Source organism: Aythya fuligula, chromosome 19 (genome assembly GCF_009819795.1).
Source record: "Aythya fuligula isolate bAytFul2 chromosome 19, bAytFul2.pri, whole genome shotgun sequence".
NCBI lineage: Eukaryota > Metazoa > Chordata > Aves > Anseriformes > Anatidae > Aythya > Aythya fuligula.
The window spans coordinates 198,744-221,543 of record NC_045577.1 but is presented as its reverse complement, the minus strand read 5'-3'; the positions used below and the strand labels follow the sequence as shown (position 1 = coordinate 221,543).

General features: G+C 34.1%; 1 protein-coding gene across 7 annotated transcripts in view; it reads left to right on the top strand.

The window, feature by feature from the left end:
- Nucleotides 1–22,800, top strand: part of RALGPS1 (Ral GEF with PH domain and SH3 binding motif 1) — a 132,135-nt gene that overhangs the window by 30,629 nt on the left and 78,706 nt on the right. For 6 of the 7 annotated variants that reach the window (XM_032200134.1, XM_032200132.1, XM_032200133.1 and 3 more), the window contains 8 exons: nucleotides 6,508–6,601; nucleotides 10,601–10,727; nucleotides 12,469–12,576; nucleotides 13,337–13,387; nucleotides 13,905–13,988; nucleotides 14,424–14,513; nucleotides 15,640–15,732; nucleotides 18,362–18,488. In XM_032200134.1, the coding sequence (XP_032056025.1) occupies nucleotides 10,671–10,727; nucleotides 12,469–12,576; nucleotides 13,337–13,387; nucleotides 13,905–13,988; nucleotides 14,424–14,513; nucleotides 15,640–15,732; nucleotides 18,362–18,488 (610 nt within the window). In that variant the 5' untranslated portion in view covers nucleotides 6,508–6,601; nucleotides 10,601–10,670. Of the gene's footprint in view, nucleotides 1–2,735; nucleotides 2,854–6,507; nucleotides 6,602–10,600; nucleotides 10,728–12,468; nucleotides 12,577–13,336; nucleotides 13,388–13,904; nucleotides 13,989–14,423; nucleotides 14,514–15,639; nucleotides 15,733–18,361; nucleotides 18,489–22,800 lie in introns of those variants that run through there. The other variant, XM_032200135.1, reaches the window with a different exon arrangement.

Here is a 22,800-nt window from a genome sequence, read left to right as displayed (position 1 = left end):
CTATCAGCTCTCTTCTGTTGAGAAAAGAACCTAGAGTCATGATAGTATTATACAGTAATACTGCAGATATGTACTTTTTCTTTGACAGCTTTATTGAGACTTACATGAAGTATAACTCTCTCAAGTGTATATCTTGTCGTAAGTTAGCAGATGTGTTTGAAGGATAATAGCTTTTGAGAGAGGACTGACTTCTGCTAGAGATAAAATTGCAGCTCTGTTTTGATATGGATCAAGATGATATCAGATTCTTAAATTGGTATTTATTATTTATTCCTTGTGAAGTACAGCTATTGCTTTTTTAGTTACTGTTGTTAACCTGAGAAATATTTTTTACTTTGTTCCCTTCCACATTAAGCAGCAGTGCTTGCTCCATTTTTTCCTCATTTTATTTAGTAATCTTTCAGTTTCTTAGCAAATACTAAGACACTGTTTGTGGTCATATTTCATTTAACTTAAGTAATTAATAGTTAACATAGCGTTGCTATGTTTGTATGGTTATAAATGTTAATTTTGTTTTTTTCAGGTACCAAAATGCAGCCTGCATGAGCTGCTTTTGTGAGGGTGACTCCTGCAGAATATGAACTGCATGTAATCTGGATTAAGATAAAGTAATTTAACGTCACACAGCAAGTGGTTATAACACCCCAACTATGTTTTTGGAAAAGGCCACTGAAATAGCAATATAGTGTTCTTCCATTGTTCCATGAAAGTTCAGTCCTTCTTTCCAGAGTGTCAATAGGAGACTGGACTGGAGGCTGTTGTCCAATAGCTTGTTTGAACTGATACATGTATTTCAGTAAATTGTCTTCATACAATCGTCTGTTGGAATGAGGATTGCTTGCAGACCAATGAATTTTAAACCAATCTTTTGAGATGTGTGGGATAGATCTCTATGCTAGAGTTATTGTCAAAGTGTAGAGGAAGCCTGAGATGACTGATGCTGATAGATGGATGCTCTTGGGAAGTATCTTGGGTGACTGAATTATCAGCCTTGAGACCTGTACCTGTAAAGTATTTGGAAACCTGCACCCATTACTTTAGATTTCCATGATATACATTTCTGTATTTTATCTGCATTGCATTAGTTTTCAATTTAGTGCAATAGTTGATACCTTAATCTTGCATTCAAATTTAATAGTATGACATAAAGTTGTTAAAGGATTTCTTTAACCAAAAGCTTGAGATATGCTTTCTTTTAACCTCATTGGGGTCCAAGGCTTGTCTCTATTGTGCCACTGTTCTCTCCTTCCCACAAACGCACACCTTCATATCTTCGTAGCTCTAGGGAGATGGCAGCTTTTTTTTTCCCCCTCCGTTATCTACTACTGCCTTGTGAGCTACTATTGCTAATACATACCTGCTACTGTACCGGAAAGACAGTTTGGAGAGGGTGGAGCTCTTATCAAGTTCATGCACATTCTCTGGATAGTGTATGTACTTACGTGGCCTGTAAATGCTATATCACGTTCAGTGAATAATAGGATTCTATCATATGGAATATAAAAGTTCCACTAAAATAGTTTCCAGATAGTACTGTATTCTGCCTGACTTCACATTAACCATTTGTGACACTTTCTCTCAATTTATTTAAATTTTTCTAAATTACAATGTAAAATAGGTTTTCAGAGTAATTGCATATAAAAGTAGAACCATTTCGGTTTTATTTTTTAAGAACATGTGGATGTCTTTCATAGATTTTCTGAGTTATGATTATATGCTAAAACAGAAGATTTAAGATATGTTGAAAACAGGCCTTTAATAAGTTAAGAATCACTGCCGCCTAGTGGAACATTGCAAACCTTGAAGTGTTCTAAAACAAATTAAATTTGGAGAGACTAAGTCTAGAGGTTTTTACGGTTGACACAGAATGAGGCATTCTAAGTAGTAGCAAATCATACTAGATTATTTTTTTTGTGGGGTGTGGTGGTGGAGGATAGTTTACATTTAAGTTCTTAATTTAAGAAATGCAACTTTTTTTTTCCATTGAGAGTAGAAGACGTGAGATACCCCTGCTGACTTCTAGTATTTGAACACAAAAACCACCTTATAATTAATAGAACATTTACAAACTGCAAAGGCTGTTCTTTTGAGGCAAATATTGCAACTAGTCCTTGCAAGTCCCTCACAGTAATATTGTGTTTATATACTGCTTCAAAATACGTTAATGATGTTAGTGTGACTGCCCCAGGTGTCTTCTAATCTTGAGACTGGTACTAAGTATGATAATTCAACTAGTTTTTCTGAGAAATTTAAACACAATTTAATGTTTGACTAGATGTTATTGCTTTAGTTGAGAGACATTATTTTAAATTTTTGAATGAAAACAAAAAGCTGGGTTTTACAGAAGCAGAAAATATGTTCCAAATGCCAGTAACTGACCATAATTGTTTCCTTCCTGCTGAGAGTGGAGGCATCATTTTTTTTTGTTCTTGTTTGTGGTTGGATTTTTTTTTTTTTTTTTTTTTTAACAATGAAGCATTCTTTTGTCCTGAGCAAACAGATTTATTTTTCCTTAATGTGCTGTATTGATACAATGAGAGCAGATGCAGCACTTAACTCGGAGAGGAGAATCTGCAACACTGTGGTGTGGGAGTGTCAAGTCAGTGAAGCTAAGGGTGAACTTAAGATACCTTGTAATTTTCCAGTAAATCTATTTTTGTACTATGACTAATTTAAAAATTCATTTTGTTAATTTATTACTTGTTCTCACTTTTCATACAGGTGTTTACTGCAGATTCTGGGTTTTGCACTGATTTTCAGTATTAAAACTTTAATTAATATGTTTCTGGATTGAATTAATGATGATGAAAACAAGGGAAGACGCTAGTGACAATCACTTAAGTCTTCTATACTGTACGTGTGCAATAACATTTCCTTGAATTCTTCATCAATTTTAAGGGATGGCTGTGGATTTTTGTTGTTGTTTTGGTTGTGTTTTTTTTTTTTTTGTTGTTGTTGTGTTTTTTTTAAAGTCCAAGCTTGATGTGAAGACTTCAGGAATTGTTTATGAATTATTAGAAACCTCCACTATATTTCTTGTCTTAATTGCTTTAGGTATTCAGATGCTATCTCTACTTAGTTAAATGTCACTTGACCATGCCTTTTTTGTGTGTTTATACAGATAGCATTGATCATATAATTACATTACTTCTTGAGGCGGCAGAATGGCAGAAATGGTGGCAGAAATAGCTAAATAGAGATAGGAGAAGAGAAAATGGAATAATGAATTTGTAAAAATAATAAACAGGCATTTGAGTGAACTCAGTTATTTGTGGGTATAATAAAATATGGGATATAATCAGGATGGAAATAGCATTTCATATTCAAACCTGCTTTTCCAGCCTCCTGCTCTTTCATGGTTTTACCAGCTAAGGATTCTGTGAGATAGTTAATATTTTTTAAATTTAATTTAGACAGTTTAGGAGCGTTTATGAAGTGCATTTTAATGAGGAGATTGTACGTACAGATCTTGAATGAAAAATGTATCTTGTAGTTATTTCAAAAACCTGTAAGACCATATTTTTATTCACTTTGCAGAGTGTCTGCTCTACCTTTTTGGTGTAGTGGTCGCCACAGATTCCTTTTATTTATTTATTTATTTTTGTGTTCAGGTTGCTATGATGGTGAGTTCTTTTGGAAAGCCAGGATTTGGACTGTTGCAGGACAACTAAATTACTGGGTTAACATACAGTTAATCCATAGAACCTTAATGTTTATATGTTTTTGGTTAAAATCCTCTTTCAATCTGTTGAACACTGACAGGACTGATGACCCTAAGTATGGGATGCACTTTGTTAAAACTGCTCAATTTTTGTTTTACTTGTGCTGATAGTATAACAGCGAATGGTGTAAATCACTGCAAATAAACTTTGGAGTACTGTTTCCCTTCAAAAGATGTATCTTCATTGGATCTTGTCACAGCCCAGCACAGGATCTTATATGCTGAATTAAAAACATAATTTCCATTAGCTTTTCATTATTCACTATTAACTGTAGTAAGAAGTTTATCAGAAAAGAATGTGCTTGAAACTAGTAACTTGTTTGTGACATTTTATCTATAGGTGGTACTGTTGCATAAATAATAATGAAATATATTTGAACTTCCTGATAAAATGGATACTAAAAACATGTAGACAAGACAGTTGTCACTTAGGATGATTTTATTCATAAGATTAAGAAGTGTTAACGTTCATATATTGCCTATTTACTTTTCTTCCTTAAACTGTTAGTAGGCAATTATTTGTATCCAAGAATTTGAATATTTTATAACTTTTTGTGTTGTACAAAATCATAGAATGGATCTAGATGGCTCGGGTTGGAAGGGACCTCAAAGATCATCTAGTTCCAACCGCCCTGCCATAGGCAAGGATGCCTCCCACTGGATCAGGTTTCTCAGGGCCTCATCTAACCTGGTCTTAAACACCTCCAGGGATATGGGGCATCCACATCCTCTGTGGGCAACCTGTTCCAGTGCTTCTCCAACCTCTGAGTAAAGAATTTATTCCTAGTATCTAATCTAAAAAAAGGGGAGATTTAGTTTAAAGCCATTACTTGTTCTGTCACTATACTCCCTGACAAAGTCCCTCCACAGCTTTCCTATAGGCCCCCTTTAGGTACTGGAAGGACGCTGTGAGGTCTCCCTGGAGCCTTCTCTTCTCCAGTCTTAACAACTCCAACCCTCTCAGCCTGTCTTTGCAGGAGAGGTGCTCCAGCCCCTTGATCATCTTCTTGGTCCTCCTCTGGACCTGATGTAATACATCCATGTCCTTCTTGTGCAGCTGGTACCAGAGCTACAAAAATGGCCAAAAGCATTGTGTTGAATCATTTCAAAAGAACAAAAGCTTTTGCATATAAAGCATTGTGGCTATTAGACCACTCAGCTCTCCCAAGTCTTATGCACATGTTTATGCATGCATTTTATGCCATGAAAGGGCTTCAGAATGGCACATAAAAGATTTCTGTTTTCTGAAGGAAATGGGTCATTTCTGCCTTTACAATAGGAAATGCAGTCTTTTTCCTTTCCACTTTGCAGACGTCATATGTGAGGGAATGAGAAGTGATATTTGAAAGTTGATATTTGGCTGGACAGGGCACTCAGGAAAGTAAAGATAGGACATACTGTTTCAAAGTATATTTCAAAAAAAGGAAAAAAAATGCTACAAAAATACCTAGGTCTGGAGCATAAGCAGAACATAGTTCTAGATTAACTTAATGCTAATTCCCTTTTTATTTATCAATAGCACAAAAAGGTGGGGCTTTTTTTTTTTTTGCCTATTTCAAGCCTCTGGTCTGAAACTAGATGTGACATAAATGGTGATGTATGGTTCACATCAGTGGTTGAAAGCAAGCAGAGGGGTGCAAGTGTAACCACGTTACTGTTTCATCCTGTTTTCGTAATGCAGTCCCACTTTCATCTTCCAATATGTTAACTGTAGCATATTCTCATTTGTACTCTACGCCCACAGCATCTGAATATGACTTTTGTTCATTGTTCATCACGGAAAGCAGTGTTCTAACGTTGAACATCTGGAGGAATAGTTTTGCGATGAAGAAAGAGGAAAATGAGTGCAGAGATCATAAATCAGAAGTGAACATAGAGCTCTGTGTAGTATGTTGTAAAGGTGTCCATAGGTTATGGCAACTGCCAGTAAAGTGGAATAGTATATTGAAAGGATCTTGCTTTTTACATCCAGCAAGATCAGCAGTTTTCTTCATTCCCTTATCGTGGTCAATGACAGCTAACCTTTCTGATGTTTGGCATAGGTGTTTGAATGTTTTTCTTTTTTTTTAAATAAACCAAAACTGTTAACTCTTGTTGGTTCCAGCCAAGTTTATCAGTGCTCAAATGGGGCCCTACTGCTTTTTGTCTTCACTGAACAGCTGAGCGGTTAATTGGAACTTAAGAAAAAAGTCATCTTTTGGTAAAATACCAATGCATATTGTCTTAAAAGCATGCTACAGCTGTCAGTTCATGATTCAGTGATATTGGGAAAACCACAATGACTTAATGAAGTTATTAAGTAGGTAGGGTTTGAAATTGGTGAAGACATTTATAGTTTGGAGCTCAGAATGGCCGTACCAAGTCTTATCAGAAGTTTGTCTAAACCAGTATTTTTTCTCGAACAAGAAAATCAGTAAGATTAATGGTCATCGATGGTTTCAATGGTTGCTTACATAGTTATTCTCATACTTCTTGAGAACAGTGTGGTTAGTTACTTCCCCTGAATAGTCTGCTGGCATTTAGAATTTATAGCACGGTGACCTTATTGGCCAAAAGTGCTATCTGTGCTTAAGATTCCATAAGGACTGTCTCGTGTAATAAGGATGAACTTGTGGTCTTTGTACGTAGAATACATGCATATCACTAAAAACAATGTAAAATTAGCCTTTCTGCTTTCAGAGAGCATCGCTCCTGTACCATACATGACAAAATTTGGCATATTCTGTTAAAGTAATGGTTATAGGGATTATTGTGTTTTGTTTTGATTATTTTTTTTTTCAATTTAGTTGATCTTGCCCTGTCTCCACTTCTGCTTCAAAGAGAAGAAATCCATGTGTAAATGGGTTTAAGTTGGCAGCAAAGAGCGGACACCCTCTGTTGGTATGTACATTTGCATCCTGACTTGTCCATTTTGCTACTATCTCTGAATGAGATCTACTGTAGCATACACGTGAACCTTCCCTACAAACACAAAAGGGCTTTTTCATTTTGTTTTAGAACTGTTGATATAATAAATCATTTTAATGATTAACTAGTCAAGAATATTTTTAAGAAGCAAAGGCTATGGAGTGAAATTATGTTATTTTAGGGACTTTTCATTGCCAACCTGTTGGACCTTTTATAATTTTCAGAATTTTGAGTGTTTCTTTTTAATCTCACTGGAGTGAAATATTGCAAGTGTGGGAGAGTATCTTTTGTATTAGTTGTTCTTACTATCTGTTTGCATGTAGTCTGACAGTCCTTTGTTACAGGAGACTTAGTAGTAGCTCCACTGTTAATTTGCAGAGTAATACCATTTGTGGTAGCGGGTGTGGAAATGCTTTGTATCACCAGATGATTTCATAAGAATAAAATCCCCACCTTTTACTATATTTGCAAAGACAATTGTTCTCTATGACTTTCCTCCAGCAAAAGACAAAGGCTGTGGGAGTTGTTTTTCATACAAGATGCGAATCTTGGAGAAACCTGCACACACACACACAAAAGTAGCGTAATTTTAAAGCTTATGTTATATTTGAAATATTTGTGGAAAAATCAATTTTGTTCCTTTTTAAAATGTAAGTATCTAACCCAGTAGGCTTTCTGTGTGCTGAATTTTGAAAGCAAAAGTATGCTAGTGCTTTTGGTTTCAGATGTTACAGCGCTTCTGTCTCTTGTTTAGTAAATGTAAAAACTTGCAGTAAAACAGAGCTTGGACAGGATACAAGATCACATATGGGATTTTTCTTTTCCCCTTTCAGAGCATTTTTGAGCCCCCGCACACTGGAAAGCCTAGTCAGGAAGGCGGAGAAGGAGGAGACAAAAGTATTTTTGTGGCCATGATATAAATACTACATTTTAAAGAAATTACATCATAAAAATTGCTTGCCACCTCAGTATCTCTAAGGGCTATTAACAGAAGCAACTCCAGACGTAGAAATGCTTTGCAGTCTGCTAGTGCTCAAAATACAAGTTTATTTTATCAGGACACAAGATAAAGGAATTTTTTTCTTGATTAGTTTAACTGAAGAGATTCTGGTGTTATCTGAAACACAGTTATTGATTGATTTCACACGTGTCCATGCAATGGTGTGAGAAATTGCTGCTGTTTGTTCTGTAAGGCCTTTCAGGGTGATAAGTGCAGCAAAGACCTTGCTTTTCTCAATGAAGTAAAATAAGGGGTTACTTTTATTCTCGTCTGCACTTTTTTTTTTTCCCCAGCATTTTCCTGTTTGTGTGATTGAAGTATATTAGGAAAGGATAAGGATATGAAGGGAGATGTGGTGATAGCCCTAGTTGTATATTTGAGTACCTGCAGACTGTAATTTGTATGCATTTTGCTAAAAGGGTACATATACAGGAGCCTGTGGCAGTGGTTACCATGGGGTATGCTGTGTGGAATGACTGTTTTCTCATTGTGAAGTGAATCAGTGTTTGAGCTGACTTGGTAATTCTGTGAGCAGTTCCTTTTTTTTTTTGTGCATACTTAAACATACATGAATAATACTGCTCATAGTATGTGTGTGCATGCTGTGTATGAAACATTCGCAGCAGCTGTCTGCTAGCAGTATGTTTGAAGTATGTGTAAACTCTATGCAACACTACCAGTTCTTCATGTAGTTAAACAGGACTACAGAGTTATCTGTATTTTAATCTGTCCCTAATATTTTAATCAGTCCCTAACAGCTGATTTAGATGTTATAGTAAAATAGTCCATTTTGCTTTCACCTCGCGGTATCATACTGATTTAAATTGGGGGAAAAGTTCTTTCTTTTGATGGGACAGGTGCTGGAATTCAGCAGTCTCTTCTGCACAGTCCTGTGAGTGTTAGCTTTTAATATATATATATATATATATATATATATAATATATATATATATATATACACACACACACACATCTTAACAAGTTTTCACTTAAGGTTCCATTAGGTGCTCAGATCTGAATGATGCAAGGCATCCATCACCTACATAACAAAACGAGGGGCAGATCCTCTGCTGAGACCTCCTCTATATAATGAGGAATGGATCATGTTGAACACTAACTTCGGGAAGGCTTCTAAACATCTACTGCTGTCCCTTTATTCAATTAATCATCCATTTCATTGTAGTCCCAAGAATCTGTTAATGTATACCTATAAAATTGTTTACAAGGTAAAAGTAGTTTTAGATTTGAGAATGTATAAACTCTCATTCATGATGCAATGTACATAAACTTCAAATGTATCATTATGATATATCTGACAAAATTTTCAGGATAAGAGTGCAATGTGGTATTGAATTTTTTACTGAATGTCTTTGGCAAGTACTGTGCCATTGTGCTGTCACTAGGACAATAATGTAAGGGTAGCTTTAGCTTATTAAGCTAGTAACAAGTATGAATGTGTGCAAAATGCACTAAACATAGTGTCTATATTTTGACTGTGATTAAGAGTAGAATTTAAATTTGGTGCTGACTTTTACTTCATGTCATATAAATATAAAGAATGCACGTCTTGAAACAGCATCTTCTGTTTCAGGAGGAACCAGTGAATTAATTGCAAAGTTTTATTGTGATAAGAGGCCCACTGTGAGGGAGGGGCCTGATTTATCCATTGGTGACAGTTCTCTGAGTGACATAAGAAAGCTGCCTAAGGGAATTTCTGAATTAGTCAACATTATGGTCACATTCTATGTGTTGTTTTTTTTTTGCTACATAGATCTGGAAATAAAGTTGCTTGTGATTCCTTTCGCTTCCCCTTACATAAAATTTTGAACAAAGGGAATGTTGTGCATGGAAGTATCCGTTTTTGTTATCAGATAAGAGATTTTTATTTAAAAGTGTTCGTGTGTAATTCTTTTGAGTACACTTTTAATCTGAATTCAAAGTCTGTAGTCACATCAGTTGCTATCATTTTAGTTGTGCCTGTTTATATATATACCAGTTGTGTTTTTTCTGATGGAGATGCAACTTAATTAAATTAATGAACTCATACATCCACCTCTGTCTACATGGCAAGTATCCTTTAAAGCACAGTAGTTAAAATATATCAAAAAAATGAAGTTGGATTTCCTGGTATCAGGGAGATGATTCTTTGCTGAATACTCAGGACTATCATGTCCTGTAATTATTTGTGCTTTATTTGAAGATTGGTTGGTTCTTTTATTTAATAATGTTACTATTATGACCAAAAGGCTGTTAATTCAGAACTGAATATGGTTTTGTTTTAAATGTTCATTAAACACTTTGTATTTCTGCAGCAACTTAGCTGGAACAGATTGTTTATTTCAAGTAGATAGAGGTAGCTTCTTTGTGATACTGCGTACTTGTTTTTTCCATCCAGTCTTTGGTTTCTGAAGGAAGCTTAAGGCGATATATATGAAGTCATAAGCTAATTGGGAAATGTACCTGTCTGCTTAAGACAGTTTGAAAAAGTCTCATTTCAGACAATGTTGTTGCTGGATTAGCCAAGATATTTGAGATTCATCCTTCCAACTACAGACGATGATGTTGGTGTGTTCTGTTCTTTGGGACTTGACTAAGATGCTTTCAGGCACACCTGTCTGTAAATATTAGTGGAGGTCTGAGCAGCTGCAAATATAATTTCTGTATTACTCTCATACAGTACACTGTATCACCAATTATGAGAATATTTCATACATTTATAAAAAAAAAAAGTGATGAGCAGAGAATTGTGAGGAAGCATCATTTCTTCAGTCAGTTAATAGCTTCAGTTTCTCATCTAAAGGTATATTGTGGTATCCTGCAGTTTCTGGATGAATACTTACAGTCCTTTACGTTTGCTACCTGAAACAGAAAAGACAATCTATTTATATTATAAATTAAGTTTATTAATAAACTTAAGTTTATATTGTTTCTAAGGAATCTTTTCATTTAGAAATAAGTGTGTTTGCTTTACAGGAATTCTGCTTTTATCATGTTGTCTTACCGGTGCTGGCTGAGCTGAAACTTCTGGCTTCCTGGGGAGAGCATGTATAAAAGGAATGACTTCATGGCCAATGTGATGGTCACCTCTGCAACTCCAGAGGTAAAATTCACTGGTGTTTTTTTTTTGTTTTGTTTTGGTGTTTGTTTGTTTTTGTTTTTTTTTGCCTTCAGTCAAAATTGGAAGTGTTGTTTTGTTTCAGGTTTCAGAGAAACCATTTCCTCTGTCAGTCATTTCAGTCATGTTTCTTACGAACAGCATAGTAACAGTGACAACAAAGTAATTTGAGTGTCCCCCCTAAAAAAAAAAAAAAAAAAAGTGTTCCATGTGATGTGCTGTGTACAGCTAACAGCCTGTGTTTGTAGGTCCAGGAGAGCCAACTGAAAACTGCTTGGTAATTAGCTACCCTACCGAATTTTTCTTTTTTACCCTGTAAAGCACATGTTTTAAATGTATGAAACTTGTTCTGAAACATTTCCTGTTTCTACACTTTTTAAGCTAGACACTAATACTACATATGTGTTAAAGGTTTGGGTGCACCGTAGATTTATAAAGGATCATATTCATACACCTTTATATATTTTCTCTTTTCCTTTTTCAGATTTATCAAACTTGTGAAGCCCCTTTTTTAGTTTTTCATTACCAGTTTATGTTTTTGTTTTACCATCTTGAGTAAACAAAGTGAAGATAAACAGTCATCAACAAATTGTCACCTCATTGTTTGTTATCTTTTCAAGGCTGCTGAATATATAATAATCCTTGCTTACCTAGATGTACTTCTCTGCTGATTTACATATTATTAACACTTCTACCTCTAATCAGCTACTCTGCCTCCTGTCTTGTAAATAATTATTTATCATTGCAAGGATAGTCTCTGTTGTAAGGTTGCATGGTTTCTTTAAAGACTTTGGAATCAGGAACCATGGAAGTTCTTTTGGAAGTTCAACATGATTGTATTAACCATTTTCTTTGCCATTTCCATTTCTCTCAGTATCACCGCGTCTGTTGATACCGAGGTAGTGCTGCTCATTCTAAATGTTATCTTGACAGTTTACTAATACAGCATACATAACTGTGTTTCTACTAATTTCCCTTTATACACTACTTAGATTTACCCAGTACCAATGTCGGGCTTCCTAATCAGTAGTTCTCCAGATACTTTGGAGGAGAAAGGGAAGAAAACAAATGAAAAACAGCATCACATTTACCAGTTTCTAGTTCTTTGTTACCAAGTCAGTTTTAAGTGAGATTTACATGCCACAATTAGTCGTTCATCTTTGTTTGACAGCTGTGTTCTTCTAACAAACAAATAACTTAAGTGAGGTAAGGACTTAAGATTTTACATGCACGTATGTGTTTAATATGTAGTTTTAAGAAATAGGGAAAAAAAAAAAAAAGATAGTATTACTATTATTAAATGAGATTGTTTCTGAAGAAAGGAATTGCTATTTTTTCGTCCTTATTGTTATGGAGAACAGTAATAAGGAACATGATTTGAATCTGCCTAATCTTTACCTGGCGGATTTAATTTAAACACTTCATTTGAGTATGAATCTTCAAAATCCCAATAAGATTCCTTTCATGAGACAACTCTTTTATCTAGTCTGTAATTTAAAAAACAGCTTTCTAAAATGTGGAATTTCAGAGCTAAAATTGTACGTCACCATAGTTCTTGTAGAACAAAGTTTTCTGAAATGCGTTAGAAATATTCACAAACTGTGCAAAACTAAGCTTAATAACGTAGAAGTATGCAGCTTTTTTGAAGGTTCACAGTTTTTCTTATTTCTTAATCAGATATGAGTTTCATCAATCTGCAGATGTGTACTTTTTTTTGTTGTTGTAGGGTAGTAGCAGCTCAGATTCCCTGGAAGGGCGAAGTTCAGATTATGCCAATAAAAGCTATGACGCAGTTGTATTTGATGTATTGAAAGTAACTCCTGAGGAGTTTGCTGTAAGTAGAAATATTAATTTTGCATTTATGCTTGTATTCTATTCATGACTTGCGGAATATAAAAAAAAAATAATAATCTGATTATATAAACTATAACAAAATAAACATCTCAGGACTTAATCATTTAGTGCTGAGCTGACATAGCATATTTGGTTTTCCGCTTAAAGCCATTTGATTTTTTTTTTCCCCAGTATTTTAGAAAACAATGTATTAGGTAATAATACATAATATTAGGTATGTGCAATTCTATTGATTTTTTTTTTTCATTGAAATCACAGGATAACAGCTGTTGAACCTAGTTCAGTGTTTCATTAACATTCTGGTTTTCAAAGTGATGTTTCATTTGTTTCAAATGAGATCCTACCTATAATATTGTATTCACAAAAAAGGTCTGCAGATGTGGCTATGTTATTCTTTTAATTTTGTCACTTTGGAAAAAATTCTGATGAGTCTGTTCTTTAACAATAAAGCAGAATACACAGATAAGAGCTGCTGTTAGGTAGAAATAATGACGTTGCCACTCAGGATGGTGACATTTTTGTGTGTGGTATGTCCCTATGTGGAAGATCCCTTCCAATCCCTAACATTCTGTGATATCAGCTTGGACAGGGGTGGCCTGATTCTGGACTGATTGGTTGTGTTCTGTGGAGGAAATACTACAGTTTGGTTTGAAGTTACTGTAGTGTCACATCAAGCAGATGTAAATACATGATTGTTAGCTCTTTATATTACATTATTTAAAATTTGCTCTTTATTGCAGAGCCAGATTACATTAATGGATATGCCAGTATTTAAAGCTATACAGCCTGAGGTAGGTTTTTTTTTGTTTTTTTTTTTAAACTGTTTGCATCTTTGGAATTTCAGTACCTGTGGTTATGTAACCATGTAATTAAGGGTGTTTCATTCTAAAATGCTCAACTTCTTGCAGTTCACTAATACTCTTCTAGGCTTGTTCCTTGTTAGCACTGTGAGTCTATAACTGAGCCTGATTTACTTGGATTTGCCAGATGCTTTAAAAGGAGATGACTGTGCTTTTCTGCAAGTCTTTGTCCTGCTTTGTGCAAGAGTTTATTCTGGATAAATATATAACGTGTGAAAAGTGACTGCTCTCTTTTCTGCTCCCATCAGTTCACATTAGATTTCAGTGCTTGACTTACGCCTCTAGTTATAACCTGTATTTTAGGCTGCATCAGCCATTCATTTTCATTGAACTGGTGCCTTGGATTGGTTTTAGTAAAATGTGATAGACGCTTTTATCAATTCTTTTATATTTTTATTGTTTTTTAAACGTTACTGACTTTGGATGCAATTTTTGATGTTTTTCCTAGGAGTTAGCCAGCTGTGGGTGGAATAAGAAAGAAAAACATATCCTCGCTCCAAATATTGTTGCCTTCACTAGGAGGTTTAACCAGGTAAATGATTTGATGAATGTGTTGAACAGGTACTGTTGTTTTTAAGTGAAATAGAACTACTACTATGAATGTATTTATAAATTAGAATTAAGATTTTTAAATGACAGTTCTTCTCAGTTGCTTTGTCTGCATTTTTTTCTGTTGTACCACTACACTGTAAGTTCCTAACAATTTTTGCTGGCGTCATTGTAGAAAATTAGCAATTCTTTTCCTTCTTTTTCTGCGTTCCATCTGTTTCTACAGTTATTTTAGTGTCAGCTCACTTCTGTACTTACTACTTATGTCAGTGCTAATGCTTTGGGGTAATATTCAAATGAAAACTTAGGGGATCAGACCTCTTTTATTTTCCTACTGTTTTTTCCATTGAACATCATGAAACTACTTAATCATGGTTTTTTTGGTAAATAAATTCAGTTGCATCTCTTTACTTTATAGGTCAGTTTTTGGGTTGTACGAGAAATATTAACAACACAGACCTTAAAAATAAGGGCAGAAATACTGAGCCATTTTGTGAAAATTGCTAAAGTAAGTGCATATTTATTGTACTGTCATTTAAAATGTTATTTCCTTTTATTTGCTTCTACGCTACTCCTATGAACCATCTTTGGATTACATAGGGTAACATTCTGGGTATTTTTAGCACATCTGCTATGTTGAACGACATGAATAAGACAAAGCTATGGTATCAATTGTTTATTTTGTTTAAAACAAACAAACAAACAAAAAAACATACCCAGTTCATTGTGAATTATCTTGCATTTTTGCATAACAAAGTTAAAAACAGTTTCTTGTTGCTGGCCAACTACATGTAGCCAATGCTGAACGTGGTTGTAAACTGTTCTGTTTTCTCTCCCCCCATTCAAATGTATGTTTTTATGAAAAGAAATCTTGCTTCCAAAACAGCTATTGTGTGACCTCATTACTATTTGTAAAATAGAGTTGTTCAGAGTTATAAATCATAGAATCATAGAAAAACATATAATCATAGAAAAAAATTCACAGTTTGAGAACTATTTTTGTCATTCTTAACATTTAAAAATAAATATATTTATTTTAAGAAGTATTTTTCTGTTTTGTGACCTATGCTTATTCTGTTGTGTATGAATACTGTGAGACTTTCTGATATTAGTAAGAAGATGGCGGATAGATCAAAGACCTGAGTACTAATCTTGTATATGTAAAATAGCTTGTGAGTGGTGGTGGTGGGATATGTAGATTAGAATAATATTTTCCATTTAATTAATACAAAACCAATTTTTCTTGTATTATGAGTATTTTCAGTGAGTTTACATAGCATTTTTGTGCTTATGTAGAAGAGAATGTACCTAAACAAGTTCCTGGCACAAATTCATAGTCCAAGTACTAGGAGATTGGTCAACTTGGAGACACTGGGTTATTCTTAGAGGAGTTTTCATATCCTTTGCAAAATGAAAAGCACTGCCCTCTTATTTTTCTTTCTTCTCCCTCGGTAGAATCACGAATCTTCCTCAGATGCTCCTGAGCAATGAATCCATCCATCATTCAAGGATGAATTTTACATCCAGCCTCTTTCTAAAATTTACAAACTGCATGGGCAGTGGTTTTCATTTTACTATATTCTGGACCTATAGGAAAATTTAACTAAGCCAACTTTTTTTTTTTTTTTTTCTAGAAGCTTCTAGACCTCAATAACCTTCATTCTCTTATGTCTGTGGTGTCAGCACTGCAAAGTGCACCTATCTTCAGACTGACCAAAACCTGGGCTGTAAGTTATCCCTTGACCATTGTCTCTTCTTTCTTGTTTGAATTCTGAGGCTTTCTTAATTTTCAGTATTGACGAATTATGTGCCCTGGGAGATGATTCTTTACATTCTTGCTGTTGAGGCACTGTCACAGCAGCAGTAGTAATTTGGTATGTGGCCTTTGAAAGCAGAGATTAAATGACTGCATATCTTTTACACAATCTGTTTTCCTGAAGAAGTTTCCTGTTTTCCTGTCTGTTTGAGAAGCTACTAATTATACACTTGAGAGGACTTCAGTTGATAAATAATCTCAGCAGGCCCTTGCATGAGAGTGTGTCTCAGTATCCCATTATCCAAATCATTGTGTCATTAATATATTAGGTAATAGGAGAGGGAAAAAAAGATATTACTAGTTTAGAAACATTAATTCTGTGATTATTGTACAGTGTGTTTCAATTTTTCATTTATATTGGAAATGCAAAGCATTATTAATTTCATCTTCAGAAATTCAATCCCTTGATGGCAGAACTTATCACTTAAATTTACCACATTTTTACTGTTTCTAGAAAGTAGAAAACACAATTACAATGTAGTCGTACTGTATGTAATACTTAAATATACAGAGGCTTAGGTAATTCTCAGTTTCAAATTTCACTCAACATGGACCACATGAACTGTTTGGAACTTATTCATAAAGATGGCTATACTTAACTTTCACCCAAGTTCATTATAATGCCTTAAAATGCCAAACTTTTTATGGTTTGAATGCTCAGAATTAGGATCTAGTCTAATAAAAATTATGTGCCTGCTGTTCTGAGCAGCTTGATGAAGTTGGAACTTAAACAGGAAAAATCACTCATCAAATCAAGCGTGTGAATAATTAATTTCAGGACTAAGACCTAAATAAATTTTAAGAAGTTATGTAACAAAATGTAGTGTATTGCACTTACTACAATGATAGTTGAGAGCAACTACTAATGTATTTAAGGAACTTAATTTGACATTAAAAAAGCAATACTAAAATACGACGTGCAGAGTTTAATTTAGGATTCTAAACATTACTCTGTAACTTTAAATGTGTAGAACATTTCCATACAAAATGAGAAACGTTTTTCTAAATATTATTACTGATCCTTTAAAAAGCTACTGCCTTTTAAGTGATTTTTGCTGCAGCTCTCAAAATGTTTATTTCACTACCATAAAAATGTTGTTTTCCAAGATTTAGAAACAAAATAACCTTTGCTCAATTCTTTTCTAAAGTTTTGGTGATATAGAACCCACAGGAATTATTTTTATTTCAGCTACAAAAGGTAAAATTATAAAATGACACAGTTCATCAGCTTGAAAATTATATTTGCTTTTTATTAAACTGTTCATTAAATTGTTTTAAATGCAAACTCACGTGATACCCACTTGGACCAATATCATCCATTTGGAGGCAGCCCCTGTCCCAAATGTACTGGTGACTTTATAGTCACCAGTAGTTATGAAGTACTTTATAGTCACCAGTAGTTATGAAGTACAATACAATGCAGAGTTAGAACCTCAAAAGAAATTCCAGTGCTGTTTAGAAAGAAAACAGAAACTTAAGTCTTTTCACTCTTTTTTTTTTTTTTTTTTTTGTACTTTTAATGTTGGTTTGTTGACAGCTGTTACTTAACTATCTGTGGTATGTGCTGTTCCAATGTTGCAGAAGGCCTCAAGGCTTCTGTCAGCAATGCTGGTTTACTGATGACTCTTGTTAACTCCATCCTGTTCAGAATGAGACAGGCTGAAGCCATTAACTCATACATATCCATTGCAGTATTTTTGGTGAGAATGGGCAAAGTCAAAATTCTGTAGAAATAGAACAGCTAGATTTGTGAGCCTTGCACTATGACAGTTGCTATTCTAGAGAGGAAGAGATCCAATAGAACAGCTGCCTCTTGTCAAAAAGTACAACCACAAGAAGCCAGCGTACAGTGCAATAATTCTCCATTCACTGTAACATGGTTGGCTTTTAAAATCATCTTAAAAACATTACTGATGTATCTAAAAACAGCTGAAACTGCGAATGTGTTTTTTATGCATGTACCTACCTAAACGTTTTATGTTTGTTCTCATCTTTTGTTTCTCTGGTATATTTTGCGTTATGTTTTTTCTGATTTGCTATAGTAACTCCAGTAATATAAAACAGAAGCGTAAATATCATAGCAGTTTACTTTTCTTAGACTTTTTGAAAAAAAGCTGTGTGATTTTAATAAGACACTGTTGAAATGGCACTATTTGTTGTTATTTGTACTCAAATTCAATAAGATTTTTAGCAATTCTGGTAAACTATGAAGACACTAGTGACTTCAGAGGAAAAAATGTATGTTATAAATTTAGTATTGCAGAGGTTATTCAAAACTGTGATGTAGTGATATGTGGATCCTTGATGGTAATCAAAAATAATAACCATATTTGTTCATAATTCAAGGTTTAAGATTTTTTTTTTAATTAACAGGTAGCACTTTTTCAAACATTATGCTGCTTTGGGTGGTAATGAATTGAATTTTAATTTGACTATGCTTTCCTTTACTGTGAGTGATTTGAATAAATTAGTATTTGTTGTTGTCTTTATATGGATTCTTCATTTGAAATTTGTATGATATTCTTTTTTTTTCTGCGTAGCTTTTGAATCGCAAAGACAAGGCCACCTTTGAGAAGTTAGACTATTTACTGTCTAAAGAAGATAATTATAAAAGAACACGAGAGTACATCAGAAGCCTAAAAATGGTTCCTACTATTCCATACTTAGGTGAGTGGAAACATTTAGATTATTTATGTGTTGCTCTTTTTGACTGATAACCGCTAATATACGATGTTTTGATACTGTGTTTATAAAAAATAGATCTGATGGAGATTTTTAAACTCTGTACTGACTAAGATCTGTCTGGCTTGTAGAAGTTTTATGCAATACTAACATCTGGAACTTTGAAGTATGTCTCTGTTTACTGTGCGCTTGAGGTAATCAGAATTTGCAAGAGTGTTGTGTTTGAGAAATGTCTTAGTACAGCATGATTTAGGTCCTCATTCCTGTAGCTGTCTTTTTTTTCGCTGCACTGTTTTTTAAGATACATAATTTTATCTCTAAGTGGTGGTACTTTTGTGTCAGTTTCGCATAAATATGTTGAAAAGAGAAACGAACTGCAAAGTCATTTTACTTGACTGATTTGTCTTTTCAGTAATTCCCTTTTATTCTTCATGTGGACACTCTATCATTATTTCCCTAACACTCTTTCAACTTGCAGTTCCTGCCCGTTATTGAACTGTGCTAGCTTTCCTTAAGAGCACTCTAAAAACACAGATTACTGTTAAACAGAGATGTGCATTGTACTGGAATGTCTTCCCATTGATGTTTTTTTAAAGTAAGAAGTTAATGTAACTTATTTACTTTAAATTAATCTAACTTACCATTTAATCTTATATATTAACTTATAACACATATTCAACTATGTGTTTTGAATGCAATTATATATTATAACTGAAACAATCAGGTAATTTACTGTAATTTTTTCTAGTACCCAAGAAAGACAAATATAATTCTTTTTGTACAGCTGTCTATGTACACAAAGCATGGTCCTGGTGAAGTTCTAAACATTCAATAAATATAACTTCCAGAAAAAAAAATGTATTTAAAAAAATCATACTACATCTGAAATTGCCATGCATTAATGATTTGTGCTGGATATCTGTGGTGGTAAAAATTTTATGATCAACAAAATGCACCATAAAGAAATGTCTTAAATATTTTTAAATTATTGGTATAACCATGAACTCCACTTCTAATGCAAATTTTTCCTCATCTAACATCATTCTGCCTTTGTGCTTTAGCCTCACAAACTCCACAGAATCAAATTTAAAGTAGGTCTTTCCCTAGAGTATTATTTTTCCATTACTGTTATTCATGACACGGGAATTTCGGTTAATGATCTACAGTTACAGATACGTGTGAAAAAGAAAACTTAAGTATTCTAATAATGATACATGATAGTTCTTAGAGAGCCATGTTGTATTCAGACAAGGCTTGTCATGATTCTAGTGCTTCTTAATCAGCATGAGCAAACAAATACAGCCCTCTGAAGTGCTGTGAGTATAAGGACAGTTGTATTACTTTTCCATACGCTTTATTTATAGTCTCAAAGTATTCAAGGGACTACAAAAAATAAACTTGTGGATGATATGTAAGAACTCAAAATAGCTTGCAGTAGGATTTTTTTGTTGTTGTTGTTTGGTGGTTTGTTTGTGGTTGTTTTTTTTTTTTTTTTTGAATCTTCATTCCTTCATTTTTTTTCTGTGTTGGTTTAGTATATATGCTTTGGAATAAATCCATTATGCCTGATATTGTGTTTATTTTAAATTAAAAAAAAAACAAGGGGGGTATTGATTTCCACCCAAAAGCAAGAGGTATAGATCCACAAAGAAAAGATCCTTTCCAAATTGCCATTTGCAGTGGTACTTTCGTTCTTACCAACAGACTGTTGGAGAAGAAAACATGCACCAAGCATGTTTTTATTTAATAAATATGTGGTCATGGACAGCCTGACTTAAAAGCTGAAAGGACAGTTATTTAGGTTAGGACTTAGAGGAGATGAACAATTGCTAGGAATATTTTGGTGTATTGTATTTATAAAGAAGACTTGTATAAGTTCAGGTCTTTAAAATATTAATGCTTTCATGTAATATTTCTATTTAGCCATCCTGATGGTCTATCAAGCTATCTTCATCTTTCTTTGATGACGGAAAGAACTTTGAATTCATATGTGGTTTCATCTTAGTTCAAGTTATAATCATAAAATGCTGCCTGTTTGTACAAGCCTTCTCTTCCAGATCTGTTTGTGTATTCCTTTTTTTTCTAAGCTTTTTTTTTTTTCTTCATAGATCCAAAAAGTTTATGTATTTGGTATTTGACTACAACAAACCAGAACTCTGTAAAGACGTAGTATCTTCTTCAGGCATATAGTTTAACAGCCTTCTGTCTCAAAATAGGATGACTAAGTATTTTTGAGAACCTGCCTAAATAATGCTTTTACTCATAATTTTTGTGCTCTACTATCCAGAAGTGTTACATTATCTATTAGCTCAAGAAAGAGTGCAAATAGTATTTAAAAGTAAGACCTTCAAATACAAATGACAGAACCTTGTTTCGCCTAATTTACAGGTTTTGAAAAATCTGTTCAATTTGCATTACCAAACAGAACTTTTAGAAAAATTAATACCTCGAGAGCAATACTTTGATCACTTCTGTACTCAAGAAAAGAGAAGCCATACACATACATGCTTTCAGAATGAGAATTGGGTGCTAAATATATCCATGTGCAGTTGAACTAGAAAACTTGTTAAAAAGGAGGCCTCCAGTTAAAATGCTGTCCAGTGTTGATCACTTCCTTTTCTTTTGTGACATGCAAAGCAGCCATTTGACCAACTGGTTGCTTATCAGTATTTCATCTGGTAATCCTTCTGAGTACACAGGTTGTTGTTAATGAATGTAGTCCAAGTAGCTTTGAGACTTCATGTGCTATCTGGCTTGCTGAGTCTCAACAGGAAGCACCAGGCCTACTCTCCTGTAAGTAAGGCATTTGTGACTTTAAGGCTTACCAATGAAAAAAGTGAGGCTTTGTTTCTGTTAAATACTTTCACTTTGGTACTAATACGGTAAACAAAGAACTACAGAAATAGTGAAATGTTTTCAAATAGGACACCCAAAAGTGTATCCACAGATTATGTAAGCTTGTTACACTGTGTTTTTCGTAGAAAAACGTTCTGATTCAGATTCAATTAAATTCAAAAAAGTAATCAGAATTCAGAAACAATTCAGAAAATGCTGAGTTGCGCAGGAACTTTGTGTGCTATATTTTATGAAGAAACTATGTTACATTAAAACAGATAATAGTTCATTATATGATTATAGGTAATTTAGGATGATACTAAGCTGGAGCTTAAAAGGGTTTATATTTATAAATCATTGCACATGGATAACTAGAGCACAAGAATTCTTTATAGACCTCCTGTGCCAGTATTAATGTATTTGTATTAGTTACCCTCAATGGGTTTATCTGCCATAAAGTTATCTGCTCTATTTAGAAATCTGTAAACTCTTTGCATCCACAGCACTCAGGTAGGAAGGATTTCCTCAGATTTGTCCTGTACCATGTGGTTTTGCTTGATTTGAACATGGCCTTTACCTTCAATAGATAAACCTTTCTTTATGCCCTTGCTTCAGGCTACTCATGACATTATAGGCTTTGGTTGTTACCTCTGTTGTCAGTTGATGTATCTGAGCATCCATCACAACCTTCTCTGGCAGTGTTTCAGTTCTGTATCACTTCTGAGGGGGAGATGGTGCACATTGGCTGCACACAGTGTTAAGATAAAGTGCACCTTAGGTTTATACAGTGACTTCAGAAAGTTTTTGGTGTTCTACTTAATTCCTAACAATGTTAGCTCAATGTTTAGTAGCAATTAGAATGGCAAGTTGTTTTCAGGAACTATTTACTGTTATCCCAAGATCTTTCCTTTTATTGGCAATTACATGCTCTTTTCATTTCATATGGAAAGTCAGGAGTTTTCTCCCCTGTATCCGTCTTGTATATTTTTGTCTGCTGTCTCTTAAATCCTCGTGCAGTTCCTCACAGTTGGCCTTTCTGTTGCTAACCTCAATTAGTTAATATCATCAACAGATTTCTGTTTCATTGTTCACCCCCTTTTTCAGGTCATTTATGACTATGTTGAACAGCATGAATACTAGCACAAATTCCTGAGGATAATAGTCAACACTGTTCATGAAGAATATTTTTATTAAATGCATTTGACAGTTGCTCCTTATGGCTATGCTTACAAAATGTGTAGAAAAAATGATATTATTGCAATCTCCGTTAAATAATTTGAGGTTTGAAGGAGCATTTAGCTTATCAAAAGAAAGTATTCAAAGGGGAGTGGTTTCAGTGATTATGTATCTTCTGGGGGAGGGAGACTGTATTAGGTATGGAAAAGCTTCTCTACTCTGTCTGCTTAAATAAACAAGGCCAAGTAGATGTAGGTTAGAAATAAATAGTGAATTTATAACAGTG